This window comes from Macrobrachium rosenbergii, chromosome 54 (assembly GCF_040412425.1).
Source record: "Macrobrachium rosenbergii isolate ZJJX-2024 chromosome 54, ASM4041242v1, whole genome shotgun sequence".
Taxonomy (NCBI): Eukaryota; Metazoa; Arthropoda; class Malacostraca; order Decapoda; family Palaemonidae; genus Macrobrachium; species Macrobrachium rosenbergii.
Window position 1 is genome coordinate 42,754,038 of NC_089794.1, and position 22,145 is coordinate 42,776,182.

Consider the following 22,145-nt stretch of genomic DNA (forward strand, 5'->3'; position numbering starts at 1 on the left):
CGAAAAATAACCTTGTCCCATACAGGCAGTCCCCGGTTATTGGCGGGGGTTCCGTTCTTAGGGTGTGATGATGACCGAAAATCACAGCTAACCGAAAATCAGCAATTTTCGGCACCTTTTCAGCGATTTTCAGGCTTATCGGTGTCAAAAATCGCGATTTTCAGTTATTGGAGCCTCTGTTAAGTCTGCATTGGCAACAATACCCAATTATTGGCGCTGAAAATTGCCAATTTTCATCGCTAGACAAGCATTGTAAAACCGGATTGCCATTAACCAGGGATTTCCTGTATAAATAAAGTTCCTAGAGATTAATTTACACGAACTAGAAGCGCTCTGAATTGAGTTAAATATGAAATAAACTTACTGTGTAATCGATTTCCAAACCAAAACATTGATCGCTATGATCGCAATTTTTAATACAAAAGCAAAATATGAAGATATACAATATTATTGGGTACAGTGAAGTAAAGCATAACATTTTAAAAGATCCAAGGAAAAGATGCATATTCGTTATGTTGATTGTATAATACGATATTAATATGTGAATACAGAGTACAGTATAATGTAGGTTAAGCTACCGTATATGCATACGATATACCATAGCGTAGGGTAAGCTAATTCTTGTTATTTAATTTCTCTTTGTATTGAATTATCATGTTACTCTGCATGAACCTCCAGAATTGGCTGATAATAATTACTATACCATGTATGTATAGAGTATACTTTATAGCGTAGGCTATGCTTCCATATTATGTATACATGGTAATGAATACCCTAGTGTAAGTGCTGTGGCCATATTCAAGAGTTAATGCTTTGTCAATACTACTTGAAATCCTTAGAAGTTTCCACCTTCAGCAGTCGCGCAGACAGAGTGTCCATCTCCCTCTAGTACCCTTTCTGATTTCTAGTCAATTCTTCCTCCACTGCCTCAGTTATCCCCTTACAGTCATTTCAGTCAGGCGTGCCTTGACTTTCTCACCTGACCGTGTTATCTGTATATTTATCTAATTGACACATTTATGTTATAATGTTTTCAATTTTGTATAGTTATTTTGTTTTAGTATATTTTTTTATATTGTCATGTTAATTTTAAGCTCCCATCAGTTACATTTGTACATTATTTGTTATTATTGCTAGCAATTAAAATTTTTTGGTGGACCTTTGGTCTTCTGTTCCCCTTACATTTTGTTATCTCTTGCAGTTTAAGAATGATATTTATTTCTCTGTTAATTTTTCACCGGCTGACACGGGACCCGATCCAGAAAAGGGATTTTGACAAAGGAAAAATCTATTTCTGGAGAGGGGACCATGTCACCCGGTGACCCACCTCTGTCATGTGTCGTGTCCCCCCCATAGTAAACATCATTCTGGTGGGGTGTTGCTTTCATGGAATGCAGCTAGCGGTGATTTGTGTACTGTCCGCGAGTGGTGCATGGGTTTGTAACGGCACCTCTCTGTGGGAATTTTGACTTTGGGATCTCTATAGGATAAGGTTCCGTGTTTTTATAGTTCACCCTTTTCCATACACGACTCCATCTAATGGAGCTCGCTCTGGGGGTAGTAACTCCAGCATTTCATTTAGCTTTCTCTGGTATCTAGCAACGGAATTACCTAGAAATAAGTGCTGAATGGACTTTTTCACCGGGTGACACGGTCCCCTCTCCAGAAATAGATTTTTCCTTTGTCAAAATCCCTTTTACCTAATATCATTTATACTCCTTTAAAATGGTATAGATATGCTGATGATATTTTAGCTTTTTGCCTGCTGGTATTGATGTAAATGATTTACTCTCTAATTTAAATAACCAGGTACCATCCACTAACACACTCGGGCTTACGGGGGTTCCTATAGCGCTACCCAGTGCACAACTTATGCTGTGGAGGGAAAAGTGGGGCTCGTGCGGAAAAGTTTCTTTGTAAAACTTGATACATCCAAACTATAACTGATATATGCTTCTGGTTTGTTTTATGATGTCGGCAAATGATTGAATTTTTTCCTAAAGCAATCAGAAAATCTTTGCAAGGCTTTGAAATAATGAAAAAGACGTGATGAACATGAAATTTTTAAGGAAAATCGTAGATATTTTTTTTTTAAATTGGCTGACCTTAAAGTCTGCCCGGTCTCACGGCATTCTTGATGTATATTTAGCCCAGCCTGTAAGGGTTAAGCACTGAAAACAAGTCACTGATTTTTTGTAATGTTGGTGAGTGTTCAGTATTGTGCTAACTGTGTAAATCCGTAAAGGTAAACTGTTTATCCTCAGCTTCATTAGTCATTATCTTTCATTATCAATTTGTTTTTCTAGAATGAACACCTTATCTTCTGTGTACCCCTTACCAGATTTAGATGTGTGTTTCACACAGCAAACTGAGATCTTCCATGAATGGTCACAAGCATTTTTCTTCAAGCGACCTTTGCCAGTTTTTTGGGCTATGAAGGTTTACTTTTGTACCCGTTTTGACTGAAATCCTTCAAGCATGTATGAGTTGTGAGGGCAAGGAATAGGCGACAGGCACACAGGCAGTCCCCGGTTAATGGCGGGCTCGGTTAACAGCGATTCGGTTTTATGGCGTTTGTCTAGCGACGAAAATCTGTAATTTTCGGCGCCAAACATCACCGATTTCTGCTTATCGGCACAGATAATTGGGTATTGGCGCCAATACATACCTAACAGAGGCGCTGATAACCAAAAATCGGCGCCTTTTGGTGCCGATAACCCCCGAAAATCGCCGAAATCGCCGATTTTCGGTTAGCGGCAATTTTCAGTTATCATCACACCCTCAGAAACGGAACCCTGCCGATAACCGGGGACTGCCTGTACTGACTGACAAGAGGACAAATGGATGATCTCATTCATGAAAACTATACATGATGAACTAGCTTTGTGGTGAGTTCAACCAAAACCTCTTCAATTGTGTAAGAGTTGTGGTGAAAATGCACGAGTGGCAAGACATGGATGGACAATCAGAAGAAAAGCTATAATCATCCAACTCTGTTGGTAGGGGACTAACAAACAATGTTAAACCTGTATTAAGATAGGCTAGCAAAATAGTGATATGTATAGATATAATACAGTATAAAAAAAACTGACAAGTGTAACCAGCACATTACAATCAGGTACTATGAAATGAAAATTGTAACAAAACACCCTGTTCTATAAACATCAGCCCAAATAATTTCTTCATTCTATCAATTATCAACCACTGGCCCAAAGGTAACAACTAAAGAAGACCCAACTTTAAAAAAATAACCTGCATGTTTTTAACCGAACTGGGTACAGTATAATTTATGGAAATCCAACATTTATTAGGGGGACTGGTACTTTCCATAAAATAATACCCAAGAGGACTACGCACTCCACACATTAAACTGACATTGGAATCTGGCTACAGCATTCCTATAATGTAAAAAATCAATTTTGGGTAATAGAGCTACATGAAAACTTTTCATTAACAAAATGAAGCAAACACAACATAAAGCTCAACAAAAGAAAGGATACTGAATACTCTACTTACCGCTGCGGGTGACGTGTTTGAGGACATTTACCAGGTGGGTGAGCTTCTTCGGGAGTTCTGGGTCATTAATATTACCCTCACATGTGAGTACAGTTTCAATCAACTCACACCTCCCACCAACACCGCACCTGCCACCCCCGTCACCGCCCCCATCCATGTCTGTAAAAAAAAAAAAAGAATACCCCAATTAATTATACAATATGATCACACATTCTGCCAAACCTTATCACAAACTTTTTGTGACAATTCCCTAGAAAGGAACCTAACTTTAAAAATATTCTTTGCATTAATTACACATACACAAGTGTCAATAATGATATTAAAAATTAACAATTAAAAATCAACAACTCTCACTGATACATAATGCAAAATAAAATTGCAAGGAATAACATGTCCCATTTACAGAGATTCCACTGATAGATAATGATTAAGGGAGCCTTGGGCTGCATGCGCACTGTAGGCTAATTCTTTGCAATGACCCTTTGGCTGTACTGCTACAGTATCTACACTTCACTTCCCGTCTGTTCCTATTAACCTCTTCCCACCTGGCCTTTTTTCTTCCTTCTACTTTATCTCACTCCAACTTCCACCTCTTAATTTAAGGGAAATAAAATATTTACTCAACCTTACTTGTTAGGAAAAGCCTCAGCGGTCTCTTTAAATTACATAGTACCGTGGTAGTAGTGTAATAATGAAAAAAAATATAAATTTATAATATAACCCTCTATCCCAAGAAGCTTGGGGAGATATGTAATACCCTTGATATCACCACTTGCTATCTTGACTTGCTCTTACGTTACCATCATTTTTCAGGTATGGGTATAATAACAAAAATATTAATAATAAACAGACTATATACTATTTATACTACTGTACCACAATGTCTCAAACCAATCCTTAATAACTACTCATGGATGGATGTACAGTATGATATTTAGGGCAAAAGTCCAGGCACTGGGGCCAAGGAGGCCATTCAGCGCTGTAATGAAGAGTAAATAAATTATATTAAGGTAAATGAATTAATGAATTAGTGCGGGAAATGATTAATAAATAAAACGTAGTGATGTGACCAACAAACAAAATAACGATATAAAAAAAACATTAAAAATCTGACATATATATTACAAAAAAATTAATGTCAATACAAAATTTGTATACACTTTAAAAAAAGAGATGATAGCAATTAATAACTCTCAAGTTGTATGTTTGTTCCATGCATTCCATAAATGATAATTGCAACTTTATTCCAGTACACAAGCAAAATCTCATCATTTACAAAAAACATTATGTGGTTGGTCTGTTCATGAATTACATTTGTGCTGTTGTAATCTCATCCCAGTATTTTGTATCTTTTATGATGTGCTAATTTACACAATGGAAACACTGAATGGTAAAGTGTGACTATAAAATGTTATGATGCATCATCAGTGAAGTGAGAACATCAAATTACAAATGAGGCAGAGGCAGAAACATGGAGTCCAAGAGCTGGAATATACACAGATTTGTCTGTGCTGCGAGGAGAAAAGGAACAGTTCCTTATAAGAGCAGAACACTGGGAGAGATGGCTGAGGATTGCCTTTATTACAAACATGATCTTCAAGTAAAAAATATGCTGTATATTAAAAGGGATGTCACTGGTTTGTTGTAACCTTGGATGTGTAACTGAATGGTTTTGCACAAAAGAAGTTGAACCCTTTCCTTACTATAACAAGTGTACTTGTGAACCACGACCATGTGCTTTTCTCTAGTCATGAGAATACTTGTTCATTATCCTACAATGTCCCTTCTTATGTTTATGATCCTGATTTTACTCATTTAGATGCATATCCCTTTTCTATCCTTGCTCTCCCATTAGCAGGCACTTAGTGTGCATTTCCTAAAATAGATGACACTGTATCATGTTTACTTTCCTTATCTTTGCTCTCTTATTATCCTCCACAATCAAAACGAGCAGCAAACAAACTGGTGGCAAAAATTCTGAAAATCTCCTGAATTCAGGAAGATGAAAATAACAAAATATTCATCTCCAGATTCCAAGGAAAGTTCAGAAGTTACAGCAATGATATGGAAAGACAAGACAAGACAAAAAAAAAAAAAAAAAAAAGTCACCAGTACTATTCACAACATAGGTACGTTGGAAACTGTCAGCACAATGAAATGTAAAGATTTTCAAAACTGTTATGGACTCTAAAAATTCAATAGGTGGCATTCTTAATTCTTCTTATGTATAAGAAACCATTAATTTTGTATTTACTTAAACCATAAAATGACATTTTTTTAATAAAGTTTTATATATACTTACCCAGTAATTAATTCACAGGTCGCACTAGTTTGTTTTGGGTTACGGTGACATGGCCCGTCCACTTTCGGGGGGAGAAGAGGAACAACTTGGCAGAGAGCTTCAACTTGGCAAAAAGCTTAAGTTTGTTTATGCTCTTATGTCCATACGCGGGGAGGCAGACGGGCTCCAATCATGTAATCACTGGGTAAGTACAGTATATATACAACTATTTTCTTATAAAAATGTCATTTTTAGATAAGTAACTTACCCAGTAATTACATAGCTGATTTCCACATTGAAAGGAGGTGGGAAGGCTTGACATATCTACCCACAAAACATTATAAATGGTATTGAATTCGAGAACAGAAGATTGCTAACACTGAATCAATGTTTGTTGATCCTTACCTAAGAGCTGCCGCAGGTAGATACTGCCTCTGGTTGGCGCTCATCTTATCTTGTAGAGGAGAGGTGACATAGCCTGGTGGGCCTACTACTACAGTGGGTGCTTTGCAGCTATGGACCAATTCCAGTGGCTAGCAAAGAATACAAGATGCCCTGCCCAGGGCGCAGTACCTTACAAAATAACCAGAGCAAAAAATACAATCACCACAAACCACTAAATAAATACTAACAACACCAATACCCAACTGTTAAAAATAAAGGACTGGGTATACTCCAAATAAACAGTACTGCCAGGCTCCCCTATGGCTGAACACCCTATGCAAGGCAAAGAGATAAAAGAAAGGACATTGCTTTATAAATTTCCTCCTCCAACACCATACCAGCCGCATAAAACGGACCCAAGGTACTGCACTGATCATATACTGTTTCAATATCCCTTAAATAATGAGAAAAAAACCTACTTGCATATCCAAAACGTCGATTGCAAAATAGAAGTGAGGGATAAATTACGCTTAAACGCTAAAGATGTAGTGACAGCTCTTATCTCATGGGCTTTTACCTTGCATGAGGAAAAAAAAGTCTTCACTAACCACTAACCATGGAATGGACTTCAGATATGAGGTCTCTGAGGAAGAATGCCAGGACATTCTTAGACAAGAGGCCGTGAGGGATTTTTCACAAACACCAAAGACTGTTCGAAGTACCATGAATAGACTTCGTTCTGCGGAGGTAATATTTAAGAGCCCTCACCAGACAAAGAGTCCTCTCCTCTTCTGATGGACCTACTACTTCAGTCAAGTTTTTAATAGAGAACAAGGCCATGGATTCGATGGTGATTCGTACAAGGCCATGGATTCGATGGTGATTCGTACAAGGCCATGGATTCGATGGTGATTCGTTCTTAGCCAGGAATCCCAAGGAAAATAAGCAAACTGCATTTCCCTGGGAAAAGCTCTCTTTTGTCCAAAGCATGGATCTCACTGGAACTTTTGGAAGCTGCCAAAGCAACAAGAAAAAGTGTCTTTCTGGTAAGGTCTCTCAGGGAGATGGACTGCATGGGTTCAAATCATGACTGGCAAGCCATCTAAGTACTATGTCTAGATTCCAGGACACTAAAGGCTTTTCCTTCTGTTTAACTGAATCAAAGGATTTTATAAGATCCGAAAAATCCGGGTTGGATGATATATCCGTACCTCTGTGACGGAAAACAAAGCTAAGCATGGCTCTGTAGCCTTTAATTGTGGAAGTGGAGAGGCCTCTAGAAGAGAGTAAGAATAGCAGAATATCTGCCATTTCCATTACAGTGATACTAGTAGGGGAAACACTGTCGTTTACACCATGACCTGAAGATAAGCCACTTTGCTTGGTAGACCTTATCCGAAGATTACCTTCTGCACTTGGCAATCGCGTCTGCAGCTGCTCTTGAAAAACCCTTCTTTCGGAGCAGTTGCTCAACAGTTTGTGTTCTGTTAGGACCAGAGTAGACAGGTTTCGGTGAATCATCAGAAGTGTGGTTGTCTGAGTAGATGCTGTTTTTGCAGTAGCAGCCTCGGGAAATCCGCAAGAAGTTCTAGCAGGTCTGGAAACCACTCTTTCGCTGGCCAAATGGAAGCTATCAATATCATGGATAGGTTTTGGTGGGACCGGAATTTGTTCAGTGCTTCCCTCGCCATACAGAATGGGGGAAAGGCATAGAGTTCTTTGTCTGATCAGTCCTGTAACACAGCATCAGTCACCCATGGTAAAGGACCCAGGACTGGTGAGCAGAGGAGAGGAAGCCGATGGTTCCTGGAGGATGCAAAAAGGTCTATCATTGGTTTTCTCCCAGAGCTTCCACAGGTCCAGGCAAACCAACAGGTCTAATGTCCACTCCATGGGAAGGACCTGTTTCTGGTGGCTCAATTCATCCACCAGAACATTGAGTTTCCCTTGGATGAATGAGTTACCACTAAGTCTTGTTTTGTCCAGCCAGAGAAGGAAATCTTTTGCTACTTCGTACAGAGAGAAAGAGTTGGTCCCCCTTGTTTCTTGATGTACGCCAGTTCTGTCATGTTGTCCAAATGTACTGCTATTGTCTTGCCGAACACTTCCAAGGTGAAGTATTGAAAGGCCCAGATGGATCGCCTTTAGTTCTTTCACGATGTGCCAAGCACTCTGTTCTTGGGACCATGTTCCTGATACTTCTTTGTTCCCTAAAAGAGCTCCCCAAACTAGATTTGATGCATCTGAAAAGAACTCTAGGTTGGGGTTCAGAGGGAGAAGAGACTTTCCTTCCATTAACTTCATCTTGCAACTCCACCAACGTAGATCCTCTTTGATTTCCACTGTTACTGGAAATGCAAACGTATCCAGGAACTTTTCCCTGTTCCAGCTGGCTCTTAGGCAATACTGAAGAGGTCTCATGTGGAGCCTCCCCAGAGAGATGAACTGCTCCATGGACGATAAGGTGCCTAAACGGCTCATCCATTTGTTGGTCAAGCTTAAGTCCAGCTCCAAGAACTCACTCACTGTTTCCAGGCACTTTTCTAGTCTCTTCGGGACTGGGAAAACTCAAAAATCCTGAGAGTTTATCATCATCCCTAAATAAGGAATCTCCTGAGAAGGAGTCAGTTGAGATTTGTCTTGATTGTTGAGAAGGCTCAAGTCCTGGGCCAGAAGGGTTCTTCGGAGGTCGTCCATACACTTTTCTCTTGAGTGTGAACACAGAAGCCAGTCATTGAGATAGAGATTTTTATCCCCATCAGATGAAGCCACTTTGTGAGGGGAGCCAGTACCCAGGTAAAAACTTGAGGGGATGTCGATAGCCCGAAACATAGGGCCCAAGACTGGAACACCTTGCCCTTGAAAACAAACCTGAGTTACTTTCTCAAAGCAGGATGATCAGAATGTGAAAGTACGCGTCCCGCATAACATAAACACAAGGCGAATGAATGCTAGAACTGTCTGGTTTGTTTCCATCTTGAAGGCTGTCTTTTTTACAGACATTCAGGGCACTTACATCTAGTACAGGCCTCCAGCCTCCTGACAACTTGGGTACTACGAAGAGATGGCTGTATAATCCCGGAGAATAAATGTCCTCTACTACCTCTATAGCCTCTTTCAGAACGAGTCTCGACTTCTTGCAAGAGGGCTGCAAACCTCTCTGAGCGTGGCAAGTAGGCTGTCAATGCGACAGGCGTGTGAACTAGAGGAGGTTTGTCCACAAGGGGGATGGTGTAGCCTACCTTCAGGACAGAAACTATTCAGGATTCTGCTCCCTTGTGTTCCCAGCATTCCCATAAGAGGCGTCTTGCTCGTACCTGCGTACAGAGGAATGTCCTCACTTTTTAGCGCAAGATTTAGATGATGATATCTTGATGAAACGCTGTGAAAAACGGGCACTTGATCTTGACCTAGAATATGGTCTGGATCAGGGGTTTCGAAAGGGAGGCGTCTGCAGAGGCATCAAAGTTCTGGGAGGAAAAGCAGGAAACTCCTTAGGACAGCTTGAGGATTGAGAGAGAAGGTCCTGTGTGCTCTTTTTCTGCAGATCCGATGCTATATCTAATAGAGATAACCTGAGGAAAAAGATGTATCTTATATAAGGGAGAGAAAGAAGCACTGAACTCTGAGAGGGAGTGACTCCCTTAGATGTACAAGAACACCACAGTTCCCATTTCTTTAAAACACTCATGGTGTAAAGGCCAGCTTGCTCCTGAGAGCTCATGGTGTAAAGGCCAGCAAGCTCCTGAGAGCTGTCTCGTATTCCCGTTCAATACAGGAAATCACTCGTAGCATATCTGAAGAGGGATCTTGGGGTAACAAAGCGCATTCTTTAATCTTGCATGCTATAGTGCCTACCGGCCAGTCTAGGAAGCTCATTACTTCAAATACCTTACAAATATTTTTCAACAGATGCGCTAGTTCTGAGGCCGAAAACATTATCTTCGTCAAGGTGAACGCTGACCTCCTGGCTGAGTCTATAAATTAAGTATACCTTAGTTTTATCAGACCACTGAGCTGATTAACAGCTCTCCTGGGGCTGGCCCGAAGGATTAGACTTATTTTACATGGCTAAGAACCAATTGGTTACTTAGCAACAGGACGTACAGCTTATTGTGGAATCCGAACCACATTATAGCGAGAATTGAATTTCTATCACCAAAAATAAATTCCTTTAATGCTTCATTAGCCGGCCGGAGACTCGAACTTGGGCCTAGCGAACAACTCTATCTACTCGCCTAACAAGGAACTCTATAAGTCCAGAGAAGTCCCCCTAGGAGGAGGCAGAGACTCCCAGAGAAGGAGCTTCTCCCATAGCATAGAAACAGTAACTTGTTCTAGAAAGTCTGGAAGGCTAAAAACAAAAGGTAACCTTACCTTGGTCCCTCTTTTCTGCAAGCCAACCCTCTACTTTACTCAGCGCCTTCTTTCCTGAAGAGGAGAGAAGCAGCTTAGGTAACTTGGAGGAACCAGCCGACTGAGCCCCCATACAAAAGGCTGGTGTAGGAAAGGAGGGAGTTGCTGGCGAAAAGAAGCTTGGAAAAATGGCTAAAAGGAAACTCATCAGTGAAGAATAAGCCATTAAAGGAACGTCCTGTTCTGCTAAAACCTCTTTTTCAGAAGGGACAGGGGACAACAATAAATCTGATGGAGTCTGGGAAGCCAGAGGAGCCTTCTTGAGTAAACTTAAATGCTGTCAAGTTTACTCTGGATTGGGTCAACTGCAGGAGGAGGTATACTGACAAGAGCGACTGATGAAACACCAATATAGGAAGGAAGAAATGTGGGTGCCGATGGGCGCTCTGGAATCACTAGGGGAACGGGTGCCAAAGACGAAACACTATGGAGTTCGGGTGCCAATGGGCACTCATCTGCAACTGAAAGCTCGGGCACTACAACGCAAACAGTAGCTGCTGGGTGCTAATTGGCATGCTGAAACTACTGGGTGCCCAACTCCTGAAGGCAGACCTGATACTGCTGTTGAGATTCTCTTGGACAAAGAAGAGCATTTACGAGCCACTTGGCCCCAAACAACAATCCTCATCCAAGACTGAAGAAAACTGTTCCGGGCTATCCCAGTGACTACAAGAGGGGCTCATGGGATCCTTGCTCTTCTTGCAAGACATAGGTGAAGAGTCAGCGAAGTCCACTGCAAGCCTTTTCAGCGGGCGTGGCTTGTCCGAAAAGTGCCACTGACACATGGGACTAAGCTCCTCAGAACTTGAGGACATACAATGAGCATCCACTTTATGGCTTTTCCAACAGCTTTTGGTTGCAGACCGAACGGAGGGGGCAACTGCTGGTGGGGAGACCCCACCAGCCACACTAAGGCTACCAATTTGACTTGTCCCAAGTGCTGGGGAGTATGCCAAGGACCTTGGTCTAGAAGAATCAGCGGGCTGAAGAGTCTCCTCCTCCACTACCACTGCACTAGCACTGGGTATTATGGGGAGCTCTGATTCACTTTTATCCATGAGCACTTTAATGGAGGATGCTAACTTGGTGATCGATTCAACAATCAACTCAAATCATGTGTCGATTTTCAACTCCAGTCTGGCCATGGGGTTGGGATCAGCACTTAAGAGCCAGGTAAAGGAGAGGTTTGAAGGGGTTGAGGAGTTGGGATGGGATTCGAAAAAATAACAGGAGCATTCATATCTGACTAAGGAGATGAATCCTGACTAGCTGTTGCTTTACTAACTTCCCTATCAGTCCCTTTGCTTTTCCAGTCCCTAGCAAGTTTCTTTAAATGAGTCTAAAGTCTTCCATTTCTTTATGTCCCAATCATTGCATTCTGTACACCTCAGGTCAAGAACATGTTTGTCCCCTACACTGAATGCAAATCAAGTGTGAGTCATATGATTCCTTTGTTAATCTTGTATTGCAGCCTTAGCTAAAAAACCTAATACAGGCAGTCTCGGTTATCGGCGGAGGTTCCGTGCCTACGGTATGACGATAAGCAAAATTCGCCAATAACTGAAAATTGGTGATTTTGGCACTTATCGGTGCCAATAACCGGGTATCAGTGCTAATAACCGGATGTCGGCAGCTCTGTTAGGTATGTATCAGCAACAATACCCAATTAGCAGCGCTGGTAAGTGAAAATCAACAATTTTCAGCACTGAAAAGTGCTGATTTTTGTCACTAGACAAGCCACGTAAAACCAGATCACCGATAACCGAGCCTGCCAATAACCAGGGACTCCCTGTACTAGAAACACTAGTGTCTGACATTATGAAAAATTCCAGATTACAAGTCTAAAAACCGGGCAAAAAGTCATAAACCAGTGAACAGATCTCGCCCTAAATTGTGCCACAACGCTACCAAAAGAATACTTCACCAATTGACGACGAGAAAAACAAGCAAAGGAAGAATTTCAAAATTCAAGCTGCTGCCAATTGCTGGACTTCAACCATCAGCTGGCAGAAACAAATTGAAGCTCTTTGCTAATTTGTTCCTCTTCTTCCCCCAAAAGTGGGCAGGGCACATCACCAAACCCAAAACAAACTGGCGCGACCAGCAAATTTCAAACTTTTCAGCTGCCGATAGTAGAAACTGATAGCTAAGTAATTACTGGGTAATTTACTTGCAGTAAACCCCCGAGCAGCTAAAATCAGCGAATACTTAAAACCCTCTAAAAACACTTAGAACTGTCTATTTTGATGGTTCAAACACAAAAAATAAAAATAAATAAATAAATAAAAAAAATGCTTATACCCGAGTATTTTAATAGTTTCATCACCAAATGTGCATTTAGTCATGAAAATTATATGAAAATGCAGTAATCAGTGAATATTTTTGTGAAAAATACAGCAAATGGGCAAATTTTCTGCAAAAAATGTGCACAGTAACCCCCCTATTAGCAGGGGATGCGTACCACACCCCTCCCGGGAATAGCTAAAACCCGCGAATACTTAGAACCCTTCCAAAAACACTTAGAACTGCCTAATTTGATAGTTCAAAAAAAAAATGCTTATACAGGTATTATCCTACTTATGGTGGGGTTAGGTTCCAAAAAAGGGATTTTGACAAAGGAAAAATCTGTTTCTGGGGGAAGACCTGTGTCACCCAGTGAAATTGGTTCCATTTAGCACATTTCTAGATATAAGAATTGCTACATATACCAGAGAAAAAAGCTATCTAGAATGCCAGGGTTACCACCCCCAGTTCGCTCATCTATAATATATGTCGATATACACTAAGGGTGAGCTATTACCTTCGTCCAACAGACTTCTCAATTCTCAAAGTCATCGTTTGCTGGAAAAAACATATCTTGAATATGGCCTAGCCTACACTAGGGTATTTGGTACCATGTATACATTATAGCCTAGCCTACTCTATAAAGTATACTCTATACATACATGGTATAGTAATTATTAATATCAGCTAATTCTGGAGGTTAATTTGGAGTGACTTATGATAATTCAATACAGAGAAATTGAATAACAAACAAGAATTAGCTTAGCCTACACTATATCGTATACATATACAGTAGCCTAACCTACATTATACTGTACTGTATATTCCATGGATCTTTTAAAAATGTTATGCCTTAATTCACTGTATCCAATATTATTGTATATATTCTTATATTGGTTTTGTGTTATAAATTGTGATCATAGCGATCAATGTTTTGGTTTGGAAATCAATTAAGCGGCAAGTTTATTTTGCTTTACTTAACGCAGTTCAGAGCACTTTTCTTGCTTCTAGTTACCGTAAATGAATCTCTAGATTTTTTATTTATATGGGGCAAGGTTATTTTTCTTTACACGAAGCGTTTTCAAGTCGAAATATAACTTAAATACTTCTCGTCGTGAAATTAGCATAGATGATGTTGGCCATTTGGGGGCGTTTGTTTTGTGTAGAAAAAAATCAAGATTCCGTTCGTTTCGTTATTTTCACTCCATTTCATAATACGGGCTTCACGTATTTATCATTTATTAGCGTAAAAATAGCGGTGATGTGTTCTTTCATGCCTAGTAGTTTTGATTAAAATACTTTCTCTCCAATTTTAATTACGGTAGAGTTTCATCCATGTTTCTGATGCACAATAATTTATAGTCATTAGCAGCTTGAACACTGTTTTCTCAGCTTCAGCTACAACTTGCAGCTCAAATATAGCAGTATATTTCCTTGCCAATCTTTTATCCATAGCAAATAAGGGTATAATGTAAAAATATATCAGTCCTGCCAGTCTTTTATCCATAGCAAATAAGGGTATAATGTAAAAATATATCAGTCCTATTCTACTTAACATCATTTGTACTAACTACGGTAATTGTGTACTGCCGTACGATGGTTGAAATACAAGCAAAACAGCTGTTGTTATCTGATTAGGTGATAAGCAAAACAACAGTTTCTCGGTCGGTTGTTTATGGCTGTATGCATTTATGCAAGAGTATAACGTTACTAACAGTGTTTTTATCATTCGCTTTTACTTCCTTAACTAGAAGATAGGATAAAGGGATGGAGGAAAAGAAGTTGGTCTATTGTAACTTGGTCTCTCTCACTGCCTGATTGTAGCTGCTACCTGCACCCACGCGAAATTCAAAAATATTTCACATTGCCGCATTGATATTAATTGCTTACCCCACTGCAAATTCGAATTATTATAAGGCGAATTATCATAACTTGAGCACTACCTGAGTATTTTAAGTTTTATCACAGAATGATAATGAGATGAAAATATAGTAACTAGTGAATATTTCTTCGTGAAAAATACCGTGAATGGGCGAATTTTCAGCGAATAATGTGTATATACGTTCCAGAGAAATCCGCGAATACAGGGGTTTATACTCTATACATTCCACAGAGAAACCCGCGAATAGGTGAGTTGCGCATTGCGAGACCGCTAATACGGGGGGTTTACTGTATATAAAATCATAGCTCTCTCTCTCCCTCTCTTTTGTCAACTATACAGTATACATAATGTTGCATAAACAAGAGAATGCTCTATCTCAGATTAAAATAATTAATTTTTAAAAATTCTAGTATACAGTAATTTTTCTTATTTTTCCTATTTCTCTATTACTCCTGAGTTATCTATAATTAAAGTAAAACTGTCATACAGTATTTCAGTTTCAAAACTTCCAAAGCACTGTACTGATAATCTTTCTGAAGAAACTATGCACTTCATATTATCACGTATAGAAATGCATGTCTGGAAAAAACGAAAGGAATAGATGAAGATCTAAACATGTTAGAAATCGAGGCCAAGAGTGCAACAGGACAAAGATTAGAGAAAACCCTTTTCACATCTAACCCCACTAAAGGAAACGACGACATAAACGAGGTTTATTGCGTGGCTATTACTGAATTCTATTTTTGTATTCAAATTTAAAACTTTACTATGAGAAACTGTTTCACCACTTGACCAACTCCATAATCAAGGGGAGGGGGAAATTAAGATGACTGCAGTCACTACCATACTAATCCCCCCTCTCTTTTCTCTCTTGAGAATCAATGACCACGGCTTGAATTACAAGATCTCCCCTAAGTTAAAACTACTGTAGTTTTATCTACAATAAATTTTCTTTTGTAAAAAAACTGGACCATTCAACTTCCATTTCCTAAGATTCTAACCATTTACCCTACCACTTTTAGGCATCAACGTTCTTCCTCTCAAAATTTCCAAGTACTAATAAGCAATTCTGATCATTCTTTACTCTCCTCAAGCCCTAACCATCTCAAAACATGATATATCCTCTTACCTAAGACAGCCTTCTGCATTCTTTTAACCATCTCTGTAATTGATATCAGTGGTTTTTGTCTCCCCCATTTTTCACTGGTTTCACTAAATCTTTTGGAATAAAGTTTGATTGATCACTCATATTTGCTCCAAAATGGCTATAATAGTCAGTCACTTCTGTTTTTCTATTGTTTGCCACACAATCCTCCTGGAAATCATTTACCCTTCAAATTTACTTTCCCAAACATTCATTTTAAAAGTTCTGCCTTTACAAACTAAAATGGTTTCCACTTCTCTTTGCTATCACATAAATAAGTACCACTTGCAAACAACCATTTCACCTATCCTTTATAAACACCATTTCCCTTTCCACAACTTACATACCTATCCTTTATAAACACCATTTCCCTTTCCACAACTTACATCTACATCCCTGAGACTTGTTTTTTCTAACTTTTACCATCACTCCGTAAATATATGATCCTTCATTTGAAAATTTAAGAATACAACAAGCTACTAGCATTCTACTGTGTATATTTCTAGGCAAAGCTCACTACTATGTTGAAAATTAATCCTCAAGTCTCTTTCCTATCTTCTTAATCCTAACCTTCTTCCATCTTTATGCTACACGCCTCTCATTCTCCTCATACCAAGTTCACTTTACCTTAATAAACATGACTTCACTGAGGCTTACAAAAAGGACTTGCCTACCCTAACCCTAACATTACTTCACACTAAGTACAACAAACTGATTATACAATCTTGAAGTAATACAGCATACGAAAACATGGACTTTATAATACAATCATCATATTCTAGTAAATTTTTTTTACAACTCAATTGTCTCCATTCTCTTCTTTCTTGTGCATTTCTACTTTCCTGGTCTACATATCTACTTAACTACTTTCTTTAAGTTTCTTTGCACTTTACTAATGTTAATTCCACACATACTGATTTGCTACTTAATGGATCCTCTCCCCTTTCATAATATGCCCAAACTATCTCAGTCGTTGAGATCTCTGCAATAACAACAATTACCGAAGATTTCCCTGTACTTCGCTCAGGTTGTCACATAACATCAATACTGTTATGTAAACAATGTCAATTTGTTTTATGTATTTTCCTTAACCTTTTTATGATTTTGCTATAGCTGCAATATATTTTACGTCACTTTACACCATTCTCAAGTTTTTAGAATCAATAGTTATGTTCCCTACACTATTGCGGATTAACCACAAGGAAGATGGGTCATGGATTTGTTCACCACTGACTACAAGCGAATCTGGTGCCTCCCAATACTCCTCCCCCGGGTTCCTCAGGCCCTCCATGACCCAAAAAAAAAAAAAAAAAAAAAAAAAATCATCATCATGGATCACATAGTATAAGTTGCAGATTCTGCCGAGATGTCTGCCAAGGATCTGTGAAGTTCTTTTCAGCATGATGCATCCTGTGATGTGGTACTCTTCTCAACGTATTCAAGAGGCCTCAGTGGCTGAACTATGCCAAGGTTTTGTAACACCCTCCAAAATCTATTTTAACAATTCTACAGGAGGTAATGCAGACTTAAGGGTCTTTGCACTAACTGTGGTTATGATCATACAATGGAGGATCCACAATGCTTCTTGTTGCTAGTTCAGTGCTTTTGGAAGTTTCATGGGGTGTTGTTCTAGCATGAGTCATTCATTTTAACAAATGGATATGAGGGGACTTCCTTGTGGCTGACGCTTCTTCTTGGAAGACATAACCTGCACCCATCATCTCATCCTTTCAATGAATGAGCCCTCTATTCTGAATGTGCACCTCCCACTGCATCAGCTGACAAAAATACTAAAGAAGAGGGATAGGAACCTACAAGTTGTGCACAACAGATCTGCTGGACCCTTATCCCCTGCCAGAGTCCTTGGTGCAAGATTTTGGGGACAACCTGATGACTATGGCTATGAAAGCTGACATTTATAGTATGGAACAGTCCACTTCAACACCATCATCCAACCCTGTTCATCAGTACAGATCTCCTTACAGGGCTTATCAGTAATCTCACCAGTATCTTCATGTAAAGTACCAGGCATTCCTTTCCTGAAGTCGAAGACATCTTGACAAATCAGCCAATCTCCTTATAGTCTTACCACCCCAGCAGCGAGAGCGTAATTTGTCACAGAAATCCTCCCAGGAAGTCAGGGGTTTTACAGCTGGCACTTCACTGCTCCAAAGGCCAACCAAACGAGATTCTCTGGCTGACTTCTTTCCAGAAGGAAAATTCTGTTGTTCAGCTGGACATCAGGGACTTGTACTTCTATTCTCATTTATCCAGTGCCCTCCACTTGGTAGCAGGGAAGCTGTCCCAGATCATAGCCCTCTGCTTCTGTCTCTGTATGTTTTTTTCTTTGGTTGACTACATTTTCCAGTTTTTCTGGCATATTTAAAAAAAATTTAAACTACTTAAGGTGGCAGATAATATTGGCCTCCGACTTATATAAAAAAGGAATTAAAATGTAGTGCAGTGTTTCCCAACCTGTCATGTGCAAAATTCAAGTTCAGGAATTAAGGACATCATAAATTTATTTACTTTATTCCAGATTAATCAAATGACAAATGTTCTTATTTTTAATGCAATACCCACAATGCACAATTAAGTTACTTTCTTTTTTCACCATGAAAGAAGATAGCCTCACTTGGTAGGCAACTGACACTTCACTAAAAGGTGCTCTTGCAGTGTTCTTGATGAGGGTGCAGGGGCATGGATGTTCTTTCTAGATTTTAGGGCAGTCTTTGACCACATGAATCATGAAGCAATTATCTACAAGCTAAGATTATTGGGAATTGGTGAATCTTTCTATCATTCTAAATGAATTTTTAAGGGGCAGAACCCAAGGGGCTACTTAATGGCCAGTATAGTAGCTTTAGTAATGTCATTTCTGGAGTTCCTCAAGATAGTGTTCATGGACCTCTGCTATTTATTATCAATACTAGAGACATACAGCAAGGTCTGGAGAAAAACACGATTGCAAATGACAATGATGCTACTCTTCTAAATGTTCCTTCTCCATGACTTAGGTAAACGGTTGCATAATCCTTAAACTGAGGTCTGGCATGTACAGTATTCAGAAGTGGAGTAGGCTTTGGGGTATGAAGCTTAACCCTTCTAAAACTCAGTGTATGATAGTCGATCCAGGACACTTTTGCCTTTCAATCATTTACATTTAAATGGTACAGTTTTAAATGCTGGTGACTCTTCTAAGATTTTTGGTGTTACTTTTGACAAGAAATGACGAATTTTAAATAAATTTGTATTTTTCATAACTAACAAACCTGCAGTCTTAACGTAAGGGAAAAGTTCTCTAGCGCCAGCTGAGTCCGGGTAAAAAAATTTAAAAGGAAGTTGGTGGCATGTGGAGATAGAAGTACATACATAACATTGCATAAATGGTTCAGAATGCTTCAGGATGAAGCAATTATAACTAAGTGTTTTAATTCTTTTCCTTCTTTCTTGTTTGCAGTACTGTTCTCCAATGTGATCTTCATGTGCTGACTCTTATCTCACACTCCTGGATAATTGTGACATCAGTATTTATTTTGCCAACTCTTAATGTTACCTTGTGACATTTATGTAAAGTGAGTTCACTATGTTTGTTGCATAAAATGTACTGCAACAACAAACACCCTCTGCATTCTTCTTTCCTAACCTAGCTGGTTTTGCTTGCAACACTAGGCTGCTGCAAACAGTGCCTAACTGCCTAACATCAGGTTTAGTACTCCTCAATTTGCTAGTTTTATCTTGGCTACATCTAAAATGTGGAATAATTTCCCTAGTGCAGTTGTGGAATCCCCAAATACTTATACAAGGAGCAAATTCATTCCTGCTCTCTGCTAACATCTGAAAATCAGGTGTATCGATTTTATTTTCTATTCCTTCATAACAGTCATATCACCTTCTCCTATAGCTTCTCTCTCTCTGCAGGCTGATTTCCCTTTAGAGTCCTCTTGGGTTTATAGTCTGTTGACTATGTCCATAAAGGTCTTCAGCTGAACATTTAAAGAAATAAAGAGTGAAACAAATGAGTGAAGATGAGTCATGTTATCAAAAGGCAATAAACACCAACCTCTTACCTCAAGAATACTGTATATATACATTCTAAATACGACTAGTTGTTGTGCATGCAAGTTGGAGTATTCTCCCAAAAACCTCTTAACCTTTTTATATGAGTACTGTATATTAAATATTCTGATGTATTCACTTTGAAATGTGAACTTCACTATTAGTATGATACAACACTGTACTCCTTAAATACATAATAGTTAGGTTCCTGAACCCCTTACGCATGTTAAAAATTTAGGTAGGTTAATTAAAAAAAAACCCTTTAACAATTTATCTCAGTTCCTGGTGCTATAAGAACATACAAGTGGATGTGAGGATCTTTTGTGTAACTTTTATGATTTACACATGTGTGGTACATAAATAGAAGTGAAATAATGCTTACCAAGTAGAGTATTTTATATCTACGCCTAAATTGTTCTGAATAGTATGTAACAGGTACTATTTAGCATGATCTGACAATTGAACTATCCAAACACTGCTCAACAATCTGCTAAATGCACCTTCTAACATTTATGACACAATATTATTACCGCTATTGCTAAATGTTTTTTCTTTACATTGAAAAGCCATTAAGTCAAATTTACCAAAGGCAGCAAATATAAACTGAAGCTACAACCTTCCTAAGAAATTAATAATTTACCATTGCATTATAAAACTATAATTCTTATACGTATACAATTCAAAGCAGAAAACTACAACCTGCTTAAAAAGGAAAAGTTTAATCAAATCTGACAAAATTGAGAAATAGTTGGTTTTTATGTGTTTCAGATACAAGTAAGCAAACTACACAACAAAACACCTTGTCCTAATCCTTCAACTTTTTCCACTCAATATATCAAACATTACCTTCTCGTTAACCTATATATAAAAAACTAACAATCAGAGGCATAAAGTCAAACATGAGAAAATACATAAGGTCACTTAGTACACAATTAAGCATCTATGAAGTACTGCACTACCAGTTTCTGGTTTTATTTGTCATACTGCACTTCAATCTACATAATTTCACACAATCATCCTGAATGTACTTTAGGTTTTTCTGTCAAAAGAAAGTTTGAAACTTTACATGAAAAACTAATAAAAAGAAACATTTGGAAATCTTTTCTTATGGTTCATTTTGAAGAAGTACGCCAACAAACAAAAGGAACTAGACTTATTTTGGTTATATTTAGTGTAAGAAATATTAATGATTACTTGACTTTTCTTACCCAAGTGTAGTGCTCAACTATAACAACACATTTGAAACTGATGCTATGTCCAATACCTAGCCAATAGGTGTTTTCCTTTTCTTATCATTTTCAACTTGCCTAAATTTCTCACTTTTACCAGTTACGTAATGTATTTTCAGAAATAATTTTTGAATTACTTACGACTGTGGATAAATGGATTCATATATTTTTTTTTTCTCTACAATCCATCAATTTCAGAAAGGAAATACTATAATCTGTTCATTTTTCTTAAGTATTATAATTCTGATAAATGCAATAAACTGTTAGTATCTCCTACAGAAAAGCATAACTTGTACAAATATGAAGTATAAATTCCATTCCCTGTAGCCAACAGCGTCACTGCTATGCTCTAATGACACAGCTTCTGATAGTGCTACTTTAAAGTCTCCTGTAATTTTTATCTTCATCTTCAGTGTTCCTACTTGGTTCACGTCCAGAAAGGCATCTGAATGAATCATGAAGTTAGACTAAGTACTTGGACACTGCCATCATCAGTAAAGAGGGAATTGGAGCAGTTGGGCAACAAGATAACCATCCTTTAATAATGAGGCTTACTGAAAGTACTAACCACCTACGGGGTCAGTAAATCATCTGCCCAGAACACTTTTCCATCTAAAATCTTGGAATCTTAAGGGTTGATCCCAGTGCTTCAACTTTTTGCTGAATTCTTAAAAACTCCAAACATTACCAAAGCTATCACCAGTAAGGTGCCTGCATAACTATAACTATATTAAAGACCTCTCTTCTCTAAACATTCTTCAGCATCCTTTCATTGGTTCTTCTGAAAATCTTTTATGGCTCTTGACATCTGTACAAGATTCACAATTACTGTATTCACCTTTCCATCAGTATATTAATTTCTAGTGCGTGGTACTTCTGAGTTTCATGTATCTACTATGAGTTTTGGTTATGCGCCTGCAGTACTTGTTTCTTTCTTTGTCAATTGCCTTC

The 22,145-nt window shown here is 38.6% G+C and overlaps 1 protein-coding gene and 1 long non-coding RNA gene across 3 annotated transcripts in view; one reads left to right on the forward strand and one right to left on the reverse strand.

Moving 5' to 3' along the window:
- The window catches only part of LOC136835031 (uncharacterized), a 155,459-nt gene extending 134,467 nt beyond the window's left edge, over positions 1-20,992 (forward strand). Inside the window, exons 2-3 of the long non-coding RNA XR_010851960.1 lie at positions 5,837-6,002; positions 19,367-20,992. This is a non-coding gene — a long non-coding RNA (uncharacterized lncRNA). The remainder of the gene's footprint in view (positions 1-5,836; positions 6,003-19,366) is intronic.
- Positions 1-22,145, reverse strand: part of LOC136835030 (streptococcal hemagglutinin-like) — a 65,511-nt gene that overhangs the window by 34,061 nt on the left and 9,305 nt on the right. For both annotated transcript variants that reach the window (XM_067098108.1, XM_067098107.1), the window contains exon 2: positions 3,517-3,675. In XM_067098108.1, coding sequence (XP_066954209.1) covers positions 3,517-3,673 — 157 coding nt within the window. In that variant the 5' untranslated portion in view covers positions 3,674-3,675. The remainder of the gene's footprint in view (positions 1-3,516; positions 3,676-22,145) is intronic.